The sequence below is a fragment of the Leptodactylus fuscus genome, chromosome 7, assembly GCF_031893055.1.
Source record: "Leptodactylus fuscus isolate aLepFus1 chromosome 7, aLepFus1.hap2, whole genome shotgun sequence".
Lineage (NCBI taxonomy): Eukaryota > Metazoa > Chordata > Amphibia > Anura > Leptodactylidae > Leptodactylus > Leptodactylus fuscus.
In genome coordinates, this window is record NC_134271.1 from 60,808,801 (window position 1) to 60,835,011 (window position 26,211).

Consider the following 26,211-nt stretch of genomic DNA (forward strand, 5'->3'; position numbering starts at 1 on the left):
GTGGATGGTCTTCATGTCACTGAATACTTGGATCATCACTCAAGTAAGGGTTGGTTCACACTAGCGCTTGTATTCCGTCAGGAAGGAGTTAGCATGGACCCCCTCTGGACGGAATACAATTGCAATTGGAAGCGAAGTGCTGTCAAAGCACACGGACCCCATAGACTATAATGGGCTTGCCGCACACTGCCCACACGAATGATTCATGCGGGGTGTCCATACGGAATCCTTCCTGACAGAATACAAGCGCTCATGTGAACCAACCCTAAGGCTTGGTTCACACTACCATTGAATGTCTGTTCTGATAGTGTCCATAACAACAAACATTAATGGGCACTAACTGATGTTAATGTGTCCGTTTTTTTAACTGATCCACTTAAGGGACTAGTTAAAAAAAACCAGAATCTTTAGTGTCAGTTTTATACTGTCCGTTTTTTGAAAAAAAAAAAAAAAAAGACAGTAATAACAGACAGTATAACAGACTCCTGTCCATTAATCATAGACTTTAGACGCTTAACTTCAATCATGAAACCGTTATATTTCATGGACACATAAGTCCTGCATGCAGGATTTTTTTGTTCGCGAAAAATAACAGACGTGTGACAGATTTGTTGTAAACAGACACTAACAGTCACTAACGGACACAAGATAAAATCCCATTAAAATCAATGGAATTGTTAACGGATTTGTGACGGTTATGCTAGTGTCCATTGCTAAAATCTTGTAACAGACAATAGCAACGGACACTGCACTGTTGACCGTCAGTAGTGTAAATGACCCCTTACAGATCACCTATATGAAAGGTATAGATAGTGTCTCCCTGTATGTGTTGGAAGTAGCAATTGTAGAACGTGCTTAAACTCAGCATATAGAGACAATCTCTTCTATATCTTAAGTGAGACTGCATAATGTGATAGTTGTAACAAGTAAATCGGTATAGGAAAGGCTTCACATGTACTTGATGGAGGCAGAATAACCACACAGCATTTCTTTCTCTATACACCAGTATGTGTAGAAATGTGTATTTCTCACCACTTCAGAGCAGCCAGACTAAGGAGATTGTATTGCAGTAGGTAAGCTCAGCCTACACATCAGCACCCTCTGCAGTCCAAGTGGAGTAATGCAGCTTCACTTGATAACTGCAGACTAAAACCCTCTTAGGCAATTTAGATTTGCCCAAAAAAATTAACAAAACATAAAAATCAGGTGAAATTAACTTTCGCCCTGTTCTAATATATTAGCTATGTTTAATACAAACATTGTGTGGGAATTAAACCTATACTCCACATGCTGTACATAGGATTTTAAGAAATATTTTAATGAAAGACGCCACAAGGAGATTTCAAGCTAACAACCTATAATACACCATATCAGAAATCTTATAGAATATTCACATACAGCTGATTTTTGCAAAAATTGTTTGCTGCAGAAAAATCACCATTAACATCCCATCCTGTTGTTTCTGCAGTATGTGCATAAACGTCTGCAAATCCCACTATCTGCTAATGTGGACATGTGTACATATGTGCACTACGGTAATTCTTTTTATATATTATTACTATTATTATCTAGCCATTTCCCTACATCCAAATTCAGCTAGTATTACCTTATTCTATTATTGCTTTCCACCTAAAAATTCGTGGGATCCTTCTCATTAGTTGCATCTTGTGATCTCATGGTAACCCCTGTTCTGTAAAGAAGGTCACCATCTCAGGCACCAGACCTTCCTGTTGACGCTGGATGGACTGTACCACACAGGTTTCCCAGGAAGAGAAGGGAGGGGGCGGCCTGAAACACCTATTGAAAACTCCTATCACAATTACAGAGATGGCACTGTCTGTAGCTGCCCATGTAATGATGTGCTATGGTTTCATGGCGGTGAAATATAAAACTTAAGATGCTGTCTGCTCAGAAACAAAGGATGATGAATTGCTTGGATAGGTGTGCGATATGGGAGGAAACTAGACAAAATAACTGCGAACAACCGCTTCCGGTAACCATCAATGAGTTTCTTACAATGCTCTGCTGGAATTTTTTCATTCTTCTTTGGCAAACTGCTCCAGGTCCCTGAGATTTGAAGGGGGCCTTCTCCAAACTGCCATCAACAGATCTCTCCACAGCTGTTCTATGGGATTCAGGTCTGGACTCATTGTTGGCCACTTTACAAGTCTCCAGTGCTTTCTCTCAAACCATTTTCTAGTGCTTTTTGAAGTGTGTTTTGGGTCATTGTCTGGCTGGAAGACCCATGACCTCTGAGGGAGACCCAGCTTCCTCACACTGGGCCCTACATTAAGCTGCAAAATTTGTTGGTAGTCTTCAGACTTCATAATGCCATGCACACGGTCAATCAGTCCAGTGCCAGAGGCAGCAAAGCAACCCCAAAACATCAGGGAACCTCCACCATGTTTGACTGTAGGGACCGTGTTCTTTTCTTTGAAGGCCTCTTTTTTTCCCCTGTAAACTCTATGTTGATGCCTTTTCCCAAAAAGCTCTACTTTTGTCTCATCTGACCAGAGAACATTCTTCCAAAACGTTTTTGGCTTTCTCAGGTAAGTTTTGGTAAACTCCAGCCTGGCTTTTTTATGTCTCTGGGTAAGAAGTGGGGTCTTCCTGGGTATCCTACCATACAGTCCCTTTTCATTCAGACGCTGAAGGATAGTATGGGGTGACACTGTTGTACCCTCGGACTGCAGGGCAGCTTCAACTTGTTTGGATGTTAGTCGAGGTTCTTTATCCACCATCCGCACAATCTTGCGTTGAAATCTCTCGTCAGGTCTTTGGAGATGGACTTGTAGCCTTGAGATTGCTTATGCTTCCTCACAATTTTGCTTCTCAAGTCCTCAGACAGTTCTTTGGTCTTCTTTCTTTTCTCCATGCTCAATGTGGTACACACAAGGACACAGGACAGAGGTTGAGTCAACTTTAATCCATTTCAACTGGCTGCAAGTGTGATTTAGTTATTGCCACCACCTGTTAGGTGCCTCAGGTAAGTACAGGTGCTGTTAATTACACAAATTAGAGAAGCATCACATGATTTTTCAAACAGTGCCAATACTTTTGTCCACCCCCTTTTTTATGTTTGCTGTGGAATTATATCCAATTTGGCTTTTTGACAATTCTTTTTGTGGTTTTCCATTGAAATAAAGATAATAATACCAAAGAATTTGTGCTTGCAATCATTTTCTGGAAGAAAATGAGTATTATCTGACAGAATTGCAGGGGTGCCAATACTTTTGGCCAATACTGTATGTGGCTTTTTTTGTAGCCGAAACTCACATTCATGTGACCATAGGGTATCTGCTGCCCCTCTGTGTGGTGAGGCCTCAAACTACGAGTGGAGACCATTACTTTGCGATTTGTAAATATTTTAAGGGCCTTTTTTCATATTTGTGGTGTGGTGCAGACTTAAAAAAATAGTTCAGGCTCCGATTCTGCTGGTCTCGCACCACATCCACACAAATCAAGGATCTGCTATCCACCTCCCAGTACTAAAGTCTCTCCCTTCTCTCCCCCGTGCTACTGATTTACCATTTTTATTACAAAGTGAAAGCTCTTAAGAGAAGGCAAAAAAAAATCTAATCAGGCTGAAGAGATAGAAAGTTGCGCAGCTTGTGTGTGCCCCCTCCAGATTCTATCACCGCTCCATCTTCAATTCATTGCTTCCCAGTGTTGTTATGACACAGTTCCACAAATCAATGCAGACAGTGGAGGCAGTGCCCGGCGCTCCAAGGCAGCAACATGGATGGGCTCCCTGAACTGCCATTTGCTAATAACACATAATAGCGGCTATTTGTGCTCGTGTTAAATCATACATTTCACTGTAGCTTTATTAAGGGATTTTTAAAACTCTACTCCAAATTGGATTTTCTAGTTGCTTCCTAATTCCAAGATCAATCATGTGAAAATGAAACTCCTTGGCAGAGGGGACTGCAGGTGCCACAGGGCTGCACTACAACGCTCAGTCATTTATCAGTGTCCGGCATATAACACCACACATTACTAAGCAACTATAGAAAATGGGGACACCACCCAGCTTTCCTGAAAGCAAACGGGACTAGGTACAAAGTGATACATCTCCCTCTCTGTACTGCTGTGTATCTACGCAGATTTACCTTTCAGGAGTCTTGGAAAGAAGGATGATAGCTGCTAGATGATTTGTAAATTCTACCCTGCCGATCACTTCCCAGAAATAGATGTAATAGAAAAATGAAAATCCACAGAGCTGGCATGGGTTTTCTAATGACGTCCATTTTCAGGGTCTATTGACTGCAGTTTCTGCACTGCTCTGTATATACCAGACAAACGGTACTAGAAATATTTGCTCATACAGGTTGCAGGGTACATGGCTAGGATGGGATCCTACGTAAGATCTATTTAGCTTGTGTAAAAAAAAAGTGTCTGTCTCCATGAGGTTATTTAAAAGACTGCACCACTGGAAGACTTTGCAAAACCTCAGGGGTTGCAACTTTTAAAACACCATTTGCAACCAAATTTCTCACAAATGTCATTTTTAAACCACCCTTACCACTTTCCTGAAAGGGAGAGAGGCATGGGCAGAGGCATAGGCCCCAGTAAGATTTCTAACCACTTACTTTCTGGTGTAAAGGATACGTCATAAATCAGGTGCATTCTCCAGATTCCCAAGACTGGTATAGAACACATCTGCAATGGATACAACTATAGCAGTTGTATCAAATATTAGGACTGCAGTCATTTTTCAGTCTCTGGATAGAATAATTTTTCGCCAACAGTAGGCAGAGATGTTGTAAACTCTGCAATCTACAAATATATATATGTTTTCTAAGTGCTAAATTAGGTGATATAGCAAATCTCAATGTAGAATTATTGGAATCTGCATTAGAGAGCAGCATCCCTGCAGTGCACAGTGTGTGTTATATGAAAATATTGGCTGGCCTCTGTGTATGAAGCCTTCTGCCACCATGAACCTATTGCATGTGTACAGTATCATGCCCTTGAGCCCAGGTCCTACAGCTCTCCCCTCGGTCACTGGTTTGGTCCCTGCTGTTCTGTTTTCACGCTTTGAACCTTATGACAGCAGGAATAGTCTTGTGGTTCATTGATCACAACCACTGCATTGTAATAGCTTCAGCAGGCTCACAGAGGCCGACAGCCAGACTGGTGATATTAGATTCTGGATGGCAAACGGCTGTGTGTGTATGCAGTACAAGAAGATGCGTAACTAGGCAGATTTCACAATTGTAGCGTAAATGAAGAATATCAACTCAATCTGCATAATCTCAGATTAGCAAAACATTTGCGTGTAGTGTTACAGCATATTACAGCACCATTGACTTCTACGTAAAGTACTGTATTTACAATCATTCTCTTACACAAATGGGTGCAAAACTGGACATGGAGAACAGTTGTGCTGCTTCTGGAACGGCATTGATCTAGAGAACTAGGTCTAGAATCCAGAAGAAACTTTTAGTATGTGAATAGCCGATCAGGAGTAGTGTTTTTCTATGCATTTTAGCAGTTGTGATGCTCTATATTTTCTGTGGTTAGAGATGACCAGGTAAAGCTGCCATATGTACTAAAAATAGGCAGCAGGGAAAATAATCTTTACAATTAGAGTGATAAAACCAGAAATCTTTTGCCAAAAGGTAGACGTGCTTAAAAAAACATCTCTTGGTTTGGTACAATGGTACAGCTATACTTGTAGTACAGAGCAAACAGAGAATACTTCCTATGATACAATACCAGATTGCTGGCTTTATCACAGGAAGCCCCAATACCTTAAGGGCATCTCATTTTTCCATGAATTTGCATAAATCAATTAGTACAGGCAAATGTAAGAAATATGTCTTATCAGAAAAAAGTGCCTTTTTCTCTACTTATCAGGTTCTTTTCCTCCTTCCCTCTCCCATTCTGTACTGTATTTACTTTGACTGCTAAAATTGTCTTGGCCTCCCAAGACGGAATAGCAGCTGACAGAGGAATCAGATTACAGATGCTCATTGAAGGCTATACAATGATACACAGTGATACCCTTTCTCTGACATCAACGGATATTGCATCCAAAGTCAATATGTAGCCCTAGTCTCATTGTCAGTGTTATCAGAGTCTGTGTATAAAAATGGTGATAAATGCAGAATACAAGACACGTAATGTTCAGAAATGTACTATATTTTCATATACCAACATGACCACTTATCCCGAAAATTCACCTGAATGTATTAAGATAAGTACAATTAACATGTCTCTAGGTACATACAAAACTCCATGTTTTACTGAAGTCGTTGGATGCACCGAAATTCAGTCATAAACTGCTGACGTGTCACATACACATATACACACACACATTTATCTGCTTGTGCCAGCGGGTCTGTGTGCAAATGTCAAAGTGCATTAGGGTATGGTAAGAAGGAAGATGCATGCCGCATTTGTTAAAATGTCGCCATGCTAGATGTATCCTGTGAAGCGTCTCCTCAAAATGGCGAACTCAGCAAAGCTGGCATGTAAAATCATATATATATATATATATATATATATATATATATACACATACATACATACACACACACACACACGCCCATCCTGGAGAATTCTAGGTTACTGAGAAAAACTAAAATAAATGGGCAACAAAAAATCAGGTCTCTGTTGCTCTTCGAAGTCAGTGTGAATCTTTACATAATATATGGTTACCAACTCTGGTCTTTCATAAACACCCAAAGACTGCAAACCTCTAGCTCGTCACCCCCTTCCCCCTGTGCTGAGCCTGTGTGATTGGTACGTAGAGCGGCAAAGAAGGCAGGGAGAAGAAAAGAATAGAAGTAATAAAAATGTAATTACATAAAAATGCTAACGATATTCCATCTGTTCTTTCACTTGGCCTAGTGGGCTTCTCAGCTCCACGTCTTGCCATTACTGCAGCTCACAGCGACAGAATAATGGAAGTATTAACAGAGGGGGGCAGAGGAATCCTTATTAATCTGATGCATGAGGAATAGCAGCCATCATTACAGGGACGGGAAGGGACTCACGGATATTCCTGCCTGCAGCCGCTTGCTGTTCAGCAGGGAGCTTGTCACTGGTTCACTCTCGGTTGCCCTGGAAACTGACTCCTGCAAAATAAAGATTATTAAAGCGCATATGATTATGGGCCGCTGCTGAATCACATTCTTATCACACAAATTTCATTTTTCAACCCAAATTGCATTTCAGAGCCCCCCTTCCCCCTCCCAATCACACACAAGAATCTGACATAACCTTCTAGCCTCCTACACACATCTTGAATAATTAGATGCCAGGATTTTAGATACACAATAGTTTCAGACAATTACAATGGCGCACACCGTGATAAAAACAAAAATGCACAAACAGGACCATTTTCTGACACACAAGGAACCTTTAAAATATGCTGGATGTGAATGAATACAGGAACTGACGGTCCAAATGTGAATTACAATGTGGTCTGTGATAACGTAAAGGTGCATGTATTGTACACACACCCAAAAGGGACACAAAGAATGGCACATACACATTCTGCCTATGCTAATGGCAATGCATTCATGTCTGTCCACCTAGAAGTCAATCCCAATCCTTTATACGTCCACATATTGATATATAGTCAATAGAACAAAACAAATAGACCCTTCTCTTTGTGAGGCTCGTGTGTTGCTGTTTTGGACAGTAAATACAAGCATCTTCCATGCAATTCTTTGCACTTGCCAGCAGAGGGAGCTGCAGACCTTCAGGGGAGAGTGTCTCCGAAGTGTTAATGATCACACCCAGTGACACAGAGAGCATAGGCCCAGTAAATAAATCATGTAACCTAAAAGCCTGCTGCAACCCTTCTATATACACATGCTGCAAGCCTTTGTCTTTTTTAGTGACGAATAAGAAAACTGCCATTGTGTCAAAGGAAACAAAAATGTGGTTTTCTAAGGATGTGCTATCAATATGGTATCAATTAAAAATAAAGTAATAACTGTATTACGACAGATGGATGCCGATGTATAAACAGCACGCCGCTTGTGGTTACCATATATAATCTGTTTCTGCATCAAGTGCAGATCCTAAAGGAAGGGAAAATAGTAGGGCTTATTCACATAGCCACTTTTACTTAATGTTAATCACACACGCCACATGTCTTATGTGCCCTCCATGGATGATTTCTTTTTTCCTGTCCATCAACAAGAATTACCCAACAAGATGGATTGGTGGGGATTCACCTCAATCTGAATGGTGCAACAGGTCGGAAATGTGTGCAGCAGCGCCATTTACTTCAATGGGAACTGCTGGAGACAGCTGAGCGCTATCTCTGATGGTTACTATTGAAATGAATAGAGTAGCAGCGATAGATTGTAAGCTGCATTCTCAATATTATCCTGGAATGGGTCTATATTGGGCCTTACATAAAGGTTTCATGAACTCTTCAGCATACTGGATGACATCCGTACATATCAGTGCAAAGCAGAGCATCCAACTAATAGAGATATTTCATTTTAAGGTAAATTATTTCTGACATGTTAGACTATCATACCATTCCATTATGAGTGTGTAAGGCCCCTTTAAGACATGTTGCTCTATATACAGTTTTTGTAGCTAATTCAGCATCAAATCCAACAACTATCTACCTCACATGGATTTCTCGCTGTGCAGTGGATTTTCTTCATGCTACTTATCTCACGTGGAAATGGGGCTTAATCCTTTTGCAGATCGGAGGCATACACACAACAATAAAAGTGTAAGCCTCAAATTTCTGCTGCTGATCTTGACCAAAATACACAAAATCTAACACAGGACTTGCCCTATAAAAAATCCATAGTTACAAACTTAAGGGGTGTTAGATGACAGGAGGTGGTGAATAACAGAAGTGTGCTATAAACTTCTTTCTGTATTAGAAGGCTTGCCACAATATGAAGTAGAAGTAGAGGCGATCCGGATTTGTGTGCAGACATCTCCATTATAATCTACAGGAGTTATGGAAACAGTTGATGAAAGTAAACCATATCTGTGGACAAAATACTCACAATCCTCTTACAACAACTTTATTTCCATGACAAATCAATATACTAGCTTGTCACCTTCCCTGATGTTAACCACTACTCCTGGGATCCTAGTTTCCAAAAAAATCAGATAATCTTCAAGGGTAGAGAAGAACATGGATATTCATCTTACACATTGCTTTCAGTTTTGATCATACATTCTAAAGAAATTAAATGGGTTCCTGTCTAAAAATGGCAATAAACCCAACAATGAGGTTAGCAATATATCAAAAGGGATCTCCTATTAAGCCTACAAGAAACTGACACATCTTATGAAAGGGAAGCACTGGGGGACCCCCAAGGTAGGGCACATGCCAGGCCAGGCTTACATATTCCATGAGGAATTTCAGCTTAGTCCACTTTAAGGACCAATGTTGGTTTTGGGCATGTTGGATGACTACAATAAATCACTCACTTCCTCTCGCCTGATCCGCTGGCGTCTCAAGGGGAAGTAAGGAAAAATAGCCCAGCAGCTTGTAGAAATAAAACAGAAATGTATAAATCAGGCTTCCAATAATGTGACAGAACAGCAGTGAATATTACAATCACCTCTAGGACAACATCTGCTCTGCTCGTGCCGCAGCACCCCCTCCTCCTGCTTTTGCCTGTGGATATATCTGTTTAGAATAATATGCATAAATGTGGTTGCAAAAGAGATCTTGAAAAACATTTTATTTCTGTGTGTGGCAGAGTCATAGTCTACCATTTATCTGATAACAGGCCACAGAGACCATTAAACCTGGAAATATCTGCTTGTACTGGGGGGTGATACCAGACACAGACAAGGTCATCTGGGTACACACTTTCATAGGAATCTGTCACCAGGTTTGGGGCCCCTATGCCCAAACCTGGTGACCTCAGTCCTTTTATCCTTTCCATTCACTTATTGTCAAAAATGTTAGTCTTCATGCACATGTAAAATTGTGTGCTATAGATTTTCTGAACCAAATCTGAATGTGGATTTTGCCTTGGCTTTGTCACAGATTTTGTTGCTTTCCCCCCTCCCACTGAAATCTGCACAAAGAACTGATATGCTGCAGATTTGACAATCCACATTGTGAACATGAGATTCTGAAAATCTCACTGATATAAAAGCTACTGTCTTATTGCTGGGGATTTTTTAATAAGAAAATCACTGTGGAATATCTGGGTGTAATTCACAAAGTGCCGATGTACCCTTATTCTGCCTGAGAAAAGTTATGGCTTATTTCTGGCAGCTCCTGACTCAAAAGCTGAACATTACTAAAGCTAAAGATAACATACCTTGCTTCAATGTACACTTCAACTGTGCACGGTGTATGCTCCGGGCCCAGACTTCTCTGGAAGAAAATAAAACTTTCCAAAACAGGAAAACTGAGAGGCAAATGGGATTAGGGTCATCAGATTTGGCACCATGAACCTCAGAAGGATAAGGACATCCCCTGGGGGTGACACCTGGCCTACATATAAAGGACCAAGCATAGCTTATCAATATTGTAGTTCCAGAAAACCACTTTAATGCAGTAGTTTATAGTAGTTAAAGTGGTTTTCCTAAGATTTAAACATGATAAGTAATAGGTGTATGATCGGCAGGGGTCTGACTGCAGGGATCACATGAATACTGTACATAGAGGCAGTAGTTCATAAGCTCACAGCATCATAAGGGTCAATGCACATGGAGTTTTTGGGTGAGGATTTTGACGCTGAAACCGCCTCAAAATCAACAATACAATGTAGCTTCAAGAGCAGTGGAGGTATATTTACATAAATGTCGCGCCCATAAGCTTGCTCTCTAGATATACAGTAGACAAAATTTGTGTAAACATCTTCATCCTGCGGTTAATCAGCCCTCAGGGAAAAGCTTATAAAACATTTTAAAAACTGAGCACACATAAACTTTACCAAACACATGATTTAATATTAGCAGATCTCAGGTATATGGCGACTGTCATACTGTTATTCAATGTTTACCATGATAACTGGAAAGGATGGGAGGAGACAAGGATTGGATTACTTGGATTCGATTGGTTCCATTGTAGTAGTACTAGACCAAGCTGAACAGGTTTGTCTGAAGTGGTCAGTGGGTCTGGTTAGTAGAGGCCCCTGATGATCAGTTGTTTTGGTCTGGAAAGAGTCCCACATTTCCCCTACAAATGCAGAGACTATGTAATACCACCCATTCAAATGAATAGATAACTATATAAAACACAAGGCCACCAGAATGAAAGCAGCTCTTACCTAGAGGCTCTCCACTTTAGCTCATAAAAGGTGGGATCTAAGCAGGGAACCCCTCCTCTACAATTTTCACATGAGACAACCACATTGTACTCTGGCATGTGAGACTTATTTACAGAAATGTATCGACCCCCTTTAATAGCCATGGCCTTTTAGTATTGATATATGAAAAGCCATTTAACCTCCCTCATCAATTTACATTTTGCATTTTTGTAATGAAGGCAATAAAAGTCAAGGGTTTCAATCTTGGAAATTCTTTGTTCTTGATAAATAGAGCTCATTTTTGTCCTCTTTGAAATAATTGATGATAGAAGTGCACAAGTTATCTTAGAAAGTTGACTGAAAGTTCCACAATTACCACTGGTGGGAGACAAAATAGAGCAATACTGTCAAATGTAGAACCTGGCGGGATATTTCTATGTTTTAGTTACACAAATTATGGCAAAAAAGGAGACATGATGGCAACACGTGACTAAATGCTCAGAACTTAGAAGACTATACATGGACGGACCATCACACATTGGACAGCGCCACTAAGCGGTTACTGATGAGGCTGGGTTCCCATGTAGTGGTAAAACTGCATGCTGTGACTAAGAATTGCTACATTTTTTGGTGCCATTATTTGGAAGGTGTTTTTTCAGATTATTTCTACCTATACATTAGCTACACAGGCAATAACCACATCACAAAACTGCAGGACAGCACATACACTTTACTGACACTGAATTATTGCTAACAGGTTGGCCAAAACACCCGACTACCATTTTCCCACCGCACCACCAGTTGATGGTAAAATAACCACAATTGAAAGTCAGCTTAATAAATTGTGAATTCGCTCACATCGATTATTTCATTTATGTTACATCCATGCAAGCCTATATCACATTGCCATTGGCTAAATAACATGTCACTAAGAGTACATTATCCAATCAGGATGGCTGATATATGACTATCCAAAACCAAAATTGAGTTGCATGTAAAAAGGGGAGTGTCCTAAAATAACAGTTCCTTAATGGTAATAGATTGCGATTTCGATCTAGGTCATAAATTGCCCACTGACCGCCTTGCTCAGACAGAAGCAGTGAAGCTCCTCCAATTCACATATATAGACTGAACTGAAAATCATTAACCATTTTTTTTCTAAGTCATAGTTGACAACTTTTCCCCAACTGCAACTTAACAGCTATGATATCTAGGTGTGAGATCAGACTGAGAATTCTTAGACTTTTTTCATCAAAACCTTAACCGGGTTATCCAGGACTTTGGAAAGTTGGATACTGATGACCTATCCACAGGATAGGTCATTTGTATTAGACTGGTCGGCGTCTCATACCTAGACCCCAACATCGATCAGCTGTTTCGGCCTCCAGATGCTGTATACTAGGTATACAGCTGGAACCAGCTAGGCTCTTATTCAAAACAATGGGAGCAGGTCTGCAGAGGCACCACTGCTACAGTGTACGGAGAACACTGGGGACTGCAGCTCTGATACCATTCACTTAAAGGGGCTTTATCATTGGGAAAAGTCATTTTTAACTAAGCACATCCTTGCATAGCCTTTAGAAAGGCGATTCCACACCTACTTTTTGTATGTAAATCACCTCAGTGGTTTTTGAATGAGCCCGTTTTTATTCATATGCTAATTAGCCTCTTGGTGCACCCCGGAAGTCTCATCGTACACTCCTCTTTGCTATTCTTTCCGTATGTATACAGCATAAGCTACTGGGTAGGTGTGGAATAGCCTTTCTAAAGCCTATGCATGTATGTGCTTAGTTAAAAATGACTTTTCCCAATGATAGAGCCCCTTTAAACAGAGGCAGAGCTGATTATGGCTGTATACAGCTGATTAGCGTAATAGATGATAAGTTCATTCAGACAGAATAACACAACCAAAACATCAGTCAGAATAAGAGGTTGGCTGCATGCTTTCTTTTTTCCAGTGAATGACTGTCCCAAAGAAAAAAAAAAAATTATCATGGCCCACGTTTTGTTTTTTTTTTGTTTTTTTTAAGGTGTTCCAGTTTTAGGCTAAAGCCCCAGGTTGCAGAAACGCAGCTTTTTTTTGTTGCGTTTTTTTGAGCCAAAGCCAAGAATGGTTAAGGAATGGTAAATATATAGGAAGTTCTTATGCTTCTACCTTTTGCAAAATCCACTCCTGGCTTTTGCTCAAACACAATAAAATCTGCAACAAAAAAAGATGGGTTTTCGCAAAATGGGGCCTTAGTCTTAAGAAAAAAAACAAAAAACCGCTAGGGTAAAAACTTAGTATGTAGGAAGCCTAAAATGGTTTACAGACTTAATTTTTCTCCTTATACTAAAAAGTAAGATGCCAAATTCCATCTGTGGGATGTATTTACAGTATTGTCTGAAATTTCTTTAATAGTCCCAAAATCACATGCAATCTTTCTTCCATGATAATTGGAATAATAGAAGTTATGTGGAATTTTATGCTGCTTCACTAACATAATTCATGTCGTTTCAAAAGCATCATCCAGAATATTAGAGGACATTGAAAAAGGAGAACATGTACTACAAATTGGTATGTGGGTATCGGGGACAGCGGGTTGGAGATAACTGTTCTCACGACTTCTGTTAGTAGTTAGTGCTGTCAGTAATTATCCTTTACTGCCCCCTTGAGTGCAAGAGCATTATGCTCTCTGGGGGTAATAATGGAAAATTATGCTATGTGGGGGCGCTAGGGAGCATTATACTATATGGGAGCGATAACGTGTGGATGAAAGTAATGGGGCATTATACTGTGTGGGGCCCTAATGTCCTATTAGTGCTCCCTCAAATACTGTATAATACGCCTTAATGACCCCCAAACAGTATAAAGCTCCTTCGTGCCCCCCCCCCCCCCCCAAACACAGTATACCACATTAGTACCCCTCCACAGAATAATGCCACGTTAATGCCTCCCAACACAATATAATGCCACGTTAGTGCTTATCCACACAGTAAAATGAGGCAATAGTGCTCCATCATTAGTTAATAACATTGTCCCCTCTGCTCCATTTCACCACCTTGGAAGGTTAAGTTAATATGAAAGAGGGTTTTGTTTCCAAATTTTTCTTGTTTAGACCTAAGGTGCATCTTAGAGTCAGACATGTCTGTCGGAAAAATATTGTAAATACTGGACATGTTCAAATTGGACTGTTACGGGGCTCACAATCTACATTTATTAAAAAATATATATATATCATATTGTCACCTGATGACAGAATCTGGTCAGTGGATCTTTACTAGGAACAATGGAGTACCCCTGGCTTAGCCCAATAACATTAAAACAACATTTTCATTGTTTGCAATGGTCTTCTAATGGTCATATAACCTGTTAAATATGCCTTTAATGTCTTTCATAAGATATATGCAGCCCTCACAGTGACATGCATTAACATAAGAACACTTTGGGGTCCTGGCCATCCCCCACCTTAATAGCTGAATCAAAGCCACTACTGCTAAGAGGAAGAAACAGGGAAAAAAAAAACACACAACATGCCTTGCAGTTGGAAACCTGTTTCTAATCAGGACGGATACTCCTGTGGGGTCAGATAAAAGTGATTAGCTTATTAAAAGCATAGCTTTGCTATTTAATAAGCAAAAATGATTAGAAATTCTACCAGAGAAGCTGATAATTTCAGCCTTTCTAGTTAAGACAGCAAAATTGCATTCATTATTAGTGTCTAGATTCATTAACAATTCAATTTATAGATATTAATGCTTATAATGCATGCTTCGCTTGCCAAAACTTGGAAGAGAAATTGTTTCAATTAACTTTCATGGATCACAAGTCCTACAGGATAAGTATTTTTAGACAAAAAGATACAAACACTTCCCTCCAGCAATGCTAATGCACAGATGGATCTCTCCTGGAAGGTCACTGGGAAGCTCTGAGACAGGGCCAAGGGATGGTGGAACCAAATTACTTTCTAGGGAGATAAGACAAAACAGATGCCCCCCTGACGTTATGTCTTGGTAGAAATATATGCACATTCAGCAACTGTATACTTAGACCGTTTCTTTGGATTGTTATTTGATATAAGTAAATTCTGAAGGCAACAACGTAAGGTAATACAAACACAGCGTGAAACCTACCAGCAAATCCCTGAACCTCAAGGTTTGGACATTTTTTCCAGTACGATTAGGGTGTATTGTGAAGCCCAAGTAAGGCTTCATGAACTTGGCAGCGGATTACAGCACACTTAAAGGGGCTGAAAGGGCTGATAGAGCCCCACATATGCGTGAATAGCCTTTAAAAAGGCCATTCAGGCATTGCTAATGTTATATTAAACTACCCCCCCACACACACACACGTTTTAAAATAATACCCTAAAAAAGAATGTGATAATCATACTGTATCGTGCACGCTGGGCGGGCATTTACGGTCCAACGTCATATTTAGCCACGCCTACATCTTCTTTCTTCTTGCAGCGATGTCCTCGGGTCCCATCTTCCTCGTCTTCTTCTTCCGGCGTCATTGCTTGTAATCCAGCACCAGTGCAATAGCAGGGGAACAGTAGCAGGGAAACTGAGTATACTGAGCATGCTCAGTTCCCCTGCTACTGCGCCGGCGCGGGATAACAAGCAATGACGCCGGAAGAAGAAGACGAGGAAGACGGGACCCGAGGACATCGCTGCAAGAAGAAAGAAGATGTAGGCGTGGCTAAAGAAGACATCGGACCGTGCATCCCCGCCCAGCGTGCGCGATACGGTATGATTATCATATTCTTTTTTAGAGTATTATTTTAGCAATGCCTGAATAACCTTTTTAAAGATAGGTAGAGCCCCTTTAAAGTGGACCTTTCATGTCCTCTTAGAGATGAGAGAGTAGTTTCGATTGAATACCTCCCCTGCATAGGTTACTGTTGTAAAAAAAAGCGCCAGGGAAGTTGGGAGGGGATTCGAATATTTACCATGTGGTATTCAACCGAGTACACCAATAACTATACAAAGGGAGGTATTCGATGGAATACTATTTGCTCATCTCTAGGCCCTCATCAATGTGCGGTATTACATACCACTAGAAAGCCACTGAGTTCAGCACACTGTCGGCTTTCCTGGTATGTGTCCCAGTGTTTTGTAATAACACTAGGTTGATATTTTGATATAATGCGTATTGGGAACTTTGTATCCATTCATAATTGTATAAGCTGACCTGAATATAAGCAGAGCCCCCTAATTTTACCACAAAAAACTGGGAAAACTTATTGACTTGAGTATAAGCCTACTGGAAAATTTTCAAAAATTAAAATAGACACCAATAAAATTACATTAACTGAGACATCATGGTCATGTGCATTACAGCTTAGTAACTCCATGTGCCTCATAGTAATAGCAGTTAACCCCATCATGTCCCTCATATTAACCCCCTGTGTACCTCACATAAGAGTTACTGATATGTAGGACATCTGGAGGTAATAATTAGGTATCTTCATAATTAAGGTTCTTTATAAGTACCCACATATTAGTAACCCTTATATGGGGCACACAGGGGGACATGAGGGACACATATGAGGGACATGATGGGGTTAACTGCTATTAATGTGAGGCACATGGAGTTATTGAAACTAAATAAATAACCCCAAATGCCTGACATTAAAGGGGCTCTATCATTGGGAAAAGTCATTTTTAACTAAAAACATCCTTGCATAGGCTTTAGAAAGGCTATTTCACACCTACCTTTAGTATGTAAATTGCCTCAGTGGTCTCTGAATAAGTCCGTTTTTATTTACATGCTAATGAGCTTCCAGCCAGCACAGGAAGTTCCCAGCAGCCTCCTCTCTCCTATTATCTCCTATGTGTCTGTGCAAACAGGAAGCTGAGTCATCATCAGCAGCAGCAGCCTGTGCATAGGAAACAGTAGCAAAGAGGGTGCACAATGATCGTGCACCAGTCTAATTAGCATATGAATAAAAACGGGCTTATTCAAAAACTGCTGAGGCAATTTACATACTAAAGGTAGGTGTGGAATAGCCTTTCTAAGGGCTATGCAAGGTTGTGATTAGTTAAAAATGACTTTTCCCAATGATAGAGCCCCATTAATATGCATAGTAACCCCAGCAGGTACCTGTGTTTTACTTTCACTTTGTTACATGGAGCTTCCTCTCCTCTCCTCTCTCTTGCTAGAGAAGGGGGGAGTGTCATATATCATTACTGTAGCACTAAAGGACCTCCCCCTTTGTTTAACTTATGCAGGTCCTTGCCAGTCCGACCAAGAGTTGGACCATGACTCGAGTATAAGCCGAGAGGGGCTTTTTCAGCATAAAAACTGTGCTGAAAAAGTCAGCTTATACTCGAGTATATACGGTATTTATGATCATTTACATTACCATACACGGTATAGTTACCATTGTTAGACTTCGTGTAGGAAGCTGCGACCTTCTCCTTGGTTTTTATCTTTGTGACAATTTGGTAATTTTATCATATAAATTAATAAAGTAGTATATTTTTTAACATTGGTGTATTTATTAGAAGTATTGGGGGGCTACCCTTGCAGGGCTCTAGTTTGTATTTTATGTTTCTTCAGTGCATTTATATTCAGTTTTTGGTATTGCTGAAGATTTCTAGGTATAAATAACTAGGAGGAAACTAGTAAAGGCGAGAGAGAACTTTTTCCAAAAGCATAGTTTGAATTTTTCCCCGTGCAGATATTCATTTTAGTATTAGGTGAAAAATAAAGAATGATGCAAAAGATCTCACAAACCTCAGGAGAAGTGAAGGCCACATAGGATTTTTGAAGGCTTTATGCTTTATTGCCCGGTCTATTGAATATCCTATAACTAAACTGTGTAGTCTAGTATCATCCTGATGTCATGGATTCTGCACTACTAGAGATTAGCATTGTGTACATATGTATGCATCCTGCATATGCTTATTGTTCTCAATTTAGCAAGGTTGTTTCTATAGCTCCAAGAATTGTACGCTGAAGTGTCCAAACAAGGCCAAAACTGCTCTACAGAAGTCAGTAACATTCTCTACAGACTTGGTGAGTGAAGCCCTGAATCCTAAGGTTGCCATGTAAATATCACAGAGTAGCTTATATCTATTCACTCCTATGCATTGCCATTTAGGAGGCCTTTACTTTCTTACTTAAAATTATAAGTACATTCCAATTGCACATTATGTAATATTGGAGGCTGGAGCTGAACATAAACTTCATGAGGAGGCTCTACTTGGGTATACATAGTGGCATAACTAAGGTCTTGTGGGCCCCAGTGCAATCTTTTGTCCGGGGCCCCCTAACTCATCCCTACAGCGAATTCTTAATAGTGATGGTTACGGGAGCTAAGGAGTTTAATCAACCTTAGTGTGGTTAGGGTAAATCTGTGGGTCTCCTTGGCTTATGTGCCAGATGGAAGCTGCAATCTCAATACTGATACCAGTGCTTATGAGCCCCCTAAAGCTCCTGGGCCCGGGTGCGACTGACCCCCTCAAGTTACGTTCTGAGTATAATGATTTGTCTATATGAGGCACAGATTTCAAGATATTCTCCACTATAACATGACATCCAAATTAAAAAGGTGCAATTTTTGGCTGAATTTGTATGAATCGAAAAAAAAAAACTCCAAATGAAATTGGAGACAGAGAGTTACAATACAGTAATACAGAAAGAGACCTGTATGAGGCAGCACAGTGGCTCAGTGGTTAGCACTTAAGCCTTGCATTGCTGGAGTCCTGGGTTCGAATCCTGCCTAGGGCAACATCTGCAAGGAGTTTGTATGTTCTCCCCGAGTTTGCGTGGGTTTCCTCCCACACTCCATAGACATACTGATAGGGGAAAAAAGACATTGTATGGAGTCATGTGCATTGGATCATTTACAAACCAAAATACACAAGTTTCCCAGGTAGTCAAAGCAATGGTCAATGTGTAAGAAATGTTTATGACGTGAATAAAAGATGGAGGTGTAGCTAAAATGTTAGGAGAAAATCATGTTGAAAACAAAAGCAAGTAAGGATTGTCCATACCCCCAATAGTACTTGTTTTCTTGAGGGGGCGTTCACACTTGTGCCCATGTCTGCCCCCGGGGTCTCGGTCCTATTTCCCAGAAAACTGGATAGGAGACGGCTTCCTGGCAGTCAGTATTAAAATCCATGGGTTGTAAAACTGACCGCCGGGAAGCCGTCCCCTGGCGCAAGTCTGAACGCCCCTTTACAATGAACAGACCCTCATCGATGAGCCTTCATTCACAAAAACAAGAGATGAAATGGCGAAGAACACTGCCAAATGCTCAGCCATCTAGTATTGAGGAGATAATAGAATTTGCCATGAATCACTGTCCATGTCCAAACTCCATTCTATTCTACATATGGTACGAGGTCAAACATTACTTTGGAAAAAAAAAAGTAGTTTTAAACACAGGGAAAAAAAATGGTACCCAGTACAGTACAGTAATAATGCATTGTGGAAACCGAAAATGATGTAAGGAATACTCTGCAGACTTAAAATTCTGCAATAAGTTACATAAAGTTATGTTCTCTGCTAGGAAACAGGTCAAGAAATGAGCATTTTCGGGGCATTTGGCACACGGCATATACTCGGCTTGAGTCTAGAGCCAAGCAAATGAGCTGTACTTGACTCGCTGTCATTCTGCTTAAATAATGAGCTTTTGGTTGATCTAGTTCATTAGAAAGAGTAAACACAAGGAGAAAGCATCTGAATAGAGGGCCTTTTCCACTCTGCCTGGTTTATTGCTGCTTATTTGGTTAGGCATATTAGCATAAGAAAAGCATTCTCAGCATATAATTAAATAGCTGGGAGAGACACGCGTTTCTAGGCCGGAAACAACAATAGGAGAGATTTCTGGGTATATCAACCTTTCCCAATAAACATTTGGGAAGGGAGATTTATAGCAGATTCCTGAAAAGAACAGAATACACTTATTACTTAGTGAGCGGGTAGAGATTATCTCAGATGACAATTATGGGCTTGGAGCCCACCAAGTGGTTTGTAAGGAGGGGTTTCTTTATGGTTTTTCATTCAGCAACACATTGTAGAACAGCCTTTGCGCTGCTTACAAAGCAACGCTGGCAAAGTTGCCTAATGTAAACTAGGTATGTCATCATCATTTCTACCATCTTGTTCTGTTTCACCTGTAGTGTCTTATGGAGAGCATTTTTGTCTTGATCTATAAACAATCATACTTATTTATTTTACTTCCAAACTATCGAGTCGATATAGTCAAAATGCACGTATGTACCATATGATCTCACAGTTAATTTCAAGCAATACTGTATTACAGTAAATTATGCAAGAAATAAATACTAGCTACACTACCCCACTGGGTCAAACGTACAGCAATATTTACATAGTTAAAGAGATGTTCCGGTATTTACATACTGATGGCCTATACGGAGACTGATCACATATTGCTGAGCTTACCAGAGGCTCCCACAGATCAGATGTTTTAAGAGATCACAGCAATCTCTAGTGCTGCAGACTCTTCCCTGTGACGATGTCACATTCATGGGCTGAGCTGCAATAACCAAGTATGCACCGTACAGCACTGTGCTTGGTATACAGTGATAAAGCTGCGGTGCGCACCTGAACGTAGTGGTCTTTTCATCCAGATAATCTGTATAGGTTCCAGGTACTGGAATCGCACATATCACATACTGATGAACATTGTTTCAGTTGATCGTAGGGATAGGTCATCAATATGTAAGTTCTGGAAAACCACTTTAATATTGCTGGCCACCAGGACTATGTATAAAAAATAAAAATATAATAAAAAATAAAGTTGGGTCTGTAAGTATATTGACTATCACTAGATACCAGAAAAGAAATCCATTATGGCGCATGCAACAAGGGCTGAGCAATTAATGGAATTTGTTTGATTCATTTTGCACGTCAAAGAAACACAATTTTGACTTTCTTCAGGATCATGAAATCAATGTTAGCACCTCCAGGGGGGGTCTGATATATTCCATGTAACAGGTTCTTCACTATAGCCAATAGTTAGGTGGTAGGATGAGGAAGCCTGCATCAGATATATCTGACCCTTCCCTCAATGTGGTATCTTCAGGAATAAGGATATCCCCACCAAATTGTTTAAAAATGCATGTAAAAAAACAAATCAATAACTGTCCACAGAAGATGGATACCAGATTATTGGTCAGCATCATAACGTGTATAGTGCTGAACCACCAAAACCAAACCAATCTACCACTGTCCACCAGGGAATGTATTCCTGCTCAGCAACACTATAAACTATACCACTGCATCATTCAGTAGAAAGCCATAAACCTTCACGCTTTTATGGTGTCATTTAGGGAACCAAAGAATAGATCACCACAAACTGTATACCACTGTTCATAGATCAACTCTCCCAGGCCTAAATGTCAAATACACTATAGAAGATTAAAACTATTGTAGATTTTAACTATTTCCCAAGTCAAGTTTAAGTGTGCTATGAGACTAGCACTACAGGGTCATTATGGCTGTGATTCCCAAGGTGTGACCCAAGATGTTCATGTCACCCTGCGATTAATGGAAGTGAATGAACCTACGCTGCAATATATGTACATTTTTTTCCTAGATTCACACCAACGTTTGGGTCTCTATCATTTGGGTCTGCCTTGGGGATCTGAAAAACGGAGAGCCTGTCCACTTACAAATCAGTTAGCAGCGGAAGACCGTGGACTCATAGACTATAATGGGATCCGCCTCATTTTTGCAGATTCTCTGCAGGACTTTTTTTCTCCACCAATTTTAAGCAGAATCTGCAGCGGAGTCTCATACCGAGACTCCAATGCAGATATTTACATAGCCTTGCATTGGTCAAAATGCAAAGTGACTGTGTGGTTTCAAGAAACATGTGAGTAAAAATGCAGATGTGTAATTGCAACCTAACCGAACTCATGTAATAATAATAATGATTAAAAATAAATAAATAAAGTAAATTGAAATTTTGAACTAATAAGCAGATGGGTTACAATGGACTTGTCCTTACACAAGACAAGTTTGTGTTTGTTGTTAGATGCCCTCAACAAACTGCTACTACGACCTGACCGATAGAGGCCTGACAGATGTTTGAGATTAACATTAAAATGAAGCTCTTTGTCATTCAAGCTTACACCAAATCCTCCCCACCCTTATAAAAAGAAGAAAAAATTCACTTATCCGGTTTAAAACAGAGAGGAAAGACAGACGCTGATATCACAGTGCAGATCAATGAGCTAGCCGTAAAGGGAAGGCTGTATTGGCAAATCATTTTAAAGCCTCTCAATAACTGTCTGTTACCGTTCTCACTTGTACAACAACCCTCAGGACGAGCCGTAGCAGAGATCATGTGCAGAAAACACAGGAGGATAATATTTTACTAATAAAACAGACATGTCTGCCTTACAAAGCCCCCATTTCTCCAGTCTGAAAATTCCTTGCGGTTAAATACGTGGATAACAAACAAAACATTTTGATGCATCTCCTGAAGGGATACACACACAAGTTAATAATGAACCAAATGTATCTTCAGTCAATAACAGTTTGCAAGACTGATACTTTACAGATTGTGAATTTGAGGATATGTACTGAATCTGAAAATGGGCCGAGCTGTGTGCCTGCTGCCATTCTGCGGGTGGAAGGAAGAACAACGTACAGAGGAAAAAAAAAAATCATTATCTCTGTACGACCAGAAAAATCCATTGCAAAGACTAGAGTCATCTGTCTGTTAAATCTCACCATGTCACCAGATCTCATTAATTCCTTGGCAGAGGCAGGTACCTGAAAATATTAGTTCATCAAAACTGGTGTTGTGATTATGAAGGACAAGACAGAGGGGTGGATTGCTCATAATTACAGTGGTATATAGCGTGCGAAGGTCGCTCCACAAAGGAAGAAGAGCAGAGACAGCATTCCTTTCAGGGTTGAAAGGAATACTCATTCTCTATTCCACCTTCTATAGAATACGGCGGCAATTAACAGATTAACTTTATTGAAATATGTAATTAACACATTCAATTAGAGAGAAATGAGCCATACCTCTACATTACAGCCTTTTATACCCTAAACGCACAGATAAGAAACAGAGACACTTTGTCATCTCTGCGGCACTTGACATGTCATTCTCAAAGGCGAGATCTCTACAGTGCTGTGAAATAGGCTCGACCACATGTCTGGGCACCTGCAACTCATTTTGTCTTTAAACTATTTTACTGTATTCCAACGCACCATAATCCAACTTTTATTGGGTACGGCTTCATGTCTAGGGCTTCTCTGCACTTCTGAGCCATCAGATGCAGATACTCTTGTTTGGCCCAGCAAAGGGAACATATCTATAAAAGCTCAAGTCCCGCATTGCCAAACATTTCTCCTAATATTTCCTAAAGTAGAACTGAAGAAGTTTTAAGACAAAAGGGGAATGAGCAGAGAGGATTCTGCCATCACACCTGTATATAAAAAAGCAAACCATCCCATTACTTGGGATATCCATCTTTTACCATTTTAATTATGATGAGGGCATAAAATAAAATAAAAAGCTAGTTCTACCTTTGATTGTACTGGATATAACAATAGCAGGTATATTCCAAAAAGTATTCCGAGACCAAAGCCATTGCTGTTCTTACCAATATTGTTAACAACCAGCCACCAGAGTAAGACTGTGTGGAGAATGAGTAATGATATTTCCCTTTAAGAACCCTGTAAGCCTACAGTCCTCTTGCTCTTTTCATCATGCGGGCTGAGTTATAAATGTCTCTGGGTATATAAATAAAAGAGAGATATACATGCATTCTGTGTGCTCGGAGCTCTTCTGACACCTCTACACTCTATTTGTTATGTGAATTTGTGGAGCCAGACAGAATGGATGTCTCGGGGGATCTGAAGCAGATATCTCGGTGTATGTAGTAGACACACAACTCCTCCCCTGGCCGAGCATGCAGCTTTTGTATTTAGACTTAAATGCAGAATATTTCAGAGCAAGCACGTGCCAAAACAGCCTGCCTTCTCCGGGACACAGAGATATTCAATAAAAAGCTTTTAAAGGCATATTTTTAAACTTGTAACAGGAAAGCTTTTCTGTGTTAAGACAATAATTCTTTTAACAGCATTGATCAAAATGTCATTCTTTTATGAGTGTACAATACCTTTTAATGGCATACAACAAGCCATTAAGGTTATACACCTCCGTAGCGCGCAGGCTTCCTGGAAAAATGGGTACAGCAGCCAAATTAGAAGGAATATTTAGATGCTCTTAATAGGTTAAGCTGCGATTCCAGCTGTAACTCATTCTGAGCTTCACCGTAGAAAATTAGATTTGGGGGGAGGGTTAAAAATAAATGAATAAAAACACCATATTGTATGGAGACTGGGGTCAGTTTGCCTGAGGCAGAGCCTTCATCTAAATTTATCTTCAGAAGATTTAACATCGAGCAATTTACTCCAGAAATAGTATTAAAGGAAAGGGAAAAAAATACAATACCTGCACTACTAGGTAGCTAATAGGCAGGTTTCTGCCCTCAACATGCCCTAGACTACAGGCTAAATGCAGCTTTAGTTGATCACTAAATTCAGCAAGTTTGTTCAGGTCACTAAGTAGAAATCTACCGGGCTGCACGGATATACAAAGGCAGAGTGAATATACTTGTGTCACCAAATACAGAATGATCTGACCAAATATTTCCAACAAAACTCAAATTTAATTAATCCGGCTCCAGTAGTGTGGGAATACAAATAACCATTATATCAATGGCTCCCTTATAAAAATTGGAACCCACTGGAAGAATTGACCAAATCAGAGCCCTTTTCTCAAGGATTGAGATGCTCGCGAGGACATAACCAATGCTTGGCAATTGCCTCTTAATAGGAAAAAGCAACATTATTGGCAAAACTAAAGCCACTGATCTTTCACCACACTAAGATCTCACTTATGAGATGCCATTTAAGCTTCTATGAATTTGGCAATAGGGCCAAATTTGTCAAGGGAGTCTGTCACCATGGGAAGCATATTAAACAAGCAACACAATTAGATCAGGCTACTGGCCCTGTCACTTAGGCCAGTACGGAGAAAGAGACGCCCCAACATACATGTTGCTATCCCCAACATACCTTGAAAACTGGGAACTAGATGTTAATAGTTCATTTTTCGATGCACAGAAACAGAGGTTCTTTCATATGGCCTATGATTCATCAATATCCACCCATTTTTAGAAGGGAGGTTATAAAATCTTAGCCAAGTGGTGCAGAGTTCCCAATTCAGATCGCATAGTTTGATGTCACCTATGCCATTCACTTGCTGGACATGTGGTCTGGGGTTGTCCCATCCTATAAATTGTGGACGAAGTTATGGAAGATAATTTCATCCTTTATGGACTTTTTGTTGCCTTTTTGCCGTGCCCTTTTCCTGCTCAGTCCTTGCGACATTCCAATTAGAACTTTTTCCCCTGCAATATAGGAATGGTTATGGGCTCCACTTACAGACCCTGTTTCCTTCTCTCATTTGATTATATTTCTCCATTCTCTCATTGTTGTTTAGTTTTGGAGTTGTTGTTACAACTTGCCATTTGTGTTATACAATGTTTCACTTTCCTCGGTTATTCTTACAGGGGTCATAGTACAATGCCTGTGACTACATTTCCTTGATTTGTTTATAAAATTACTAAAGTTAAAGTAAAAAAATGAAAAGATATATCCACTTGTGCCACATCTGGGGTTCCCTGGGAAATTATACCCATCATCCATTTATACAGAGCATGTGCATGTCCACTGTGTTATCATTGCACACACAAGTCATGTCACCAATAAGATCTAACAGATGATTTGTAAATCTTCCCATAAAGAACCCCACAAACTGCTGACTGGAGATGAGAGTGCCTTATTAAGAAGACTGTGGTTTAGCTTAATGTACAGTTAGTTGAAGAAATATTTGGACAATAACATGATCTTCATGATTTGGGCTCTGCAGGTCACCACATTGGATCGGAAATGAGACAACTGAGATCCAAGATCTAATTGAAGTGTAGACTTTCAGGTTTATTGTAAGGGGATGAACAA

General features: G+C 40.1%; 1 protein-coding gene across 1 annotated transcript in view; it reads right to left on the reverse strand.

The window, feature by feature from the left end:
- PMFBP1 (polyamine modulated factor 1 binding protein 1) overlaps positions 1 to 26,211 on the reverse strand; it is a 143,030-nt gene that overhangs the window by 69,424 nt on the left and 47,395 nt on the right. Inside the window, exon 3 of the mRNA XM_075282011.1 lies at positions 7,005 to 7,085. Within this exon, the coding sequence (XP_075138112.1) occupies positions 7,005 to 7,085 (81 nt within the window). The remainder of the gene's footprint in view (positions 1 to 7,004; positions 7,086 to 26,211) is intronic.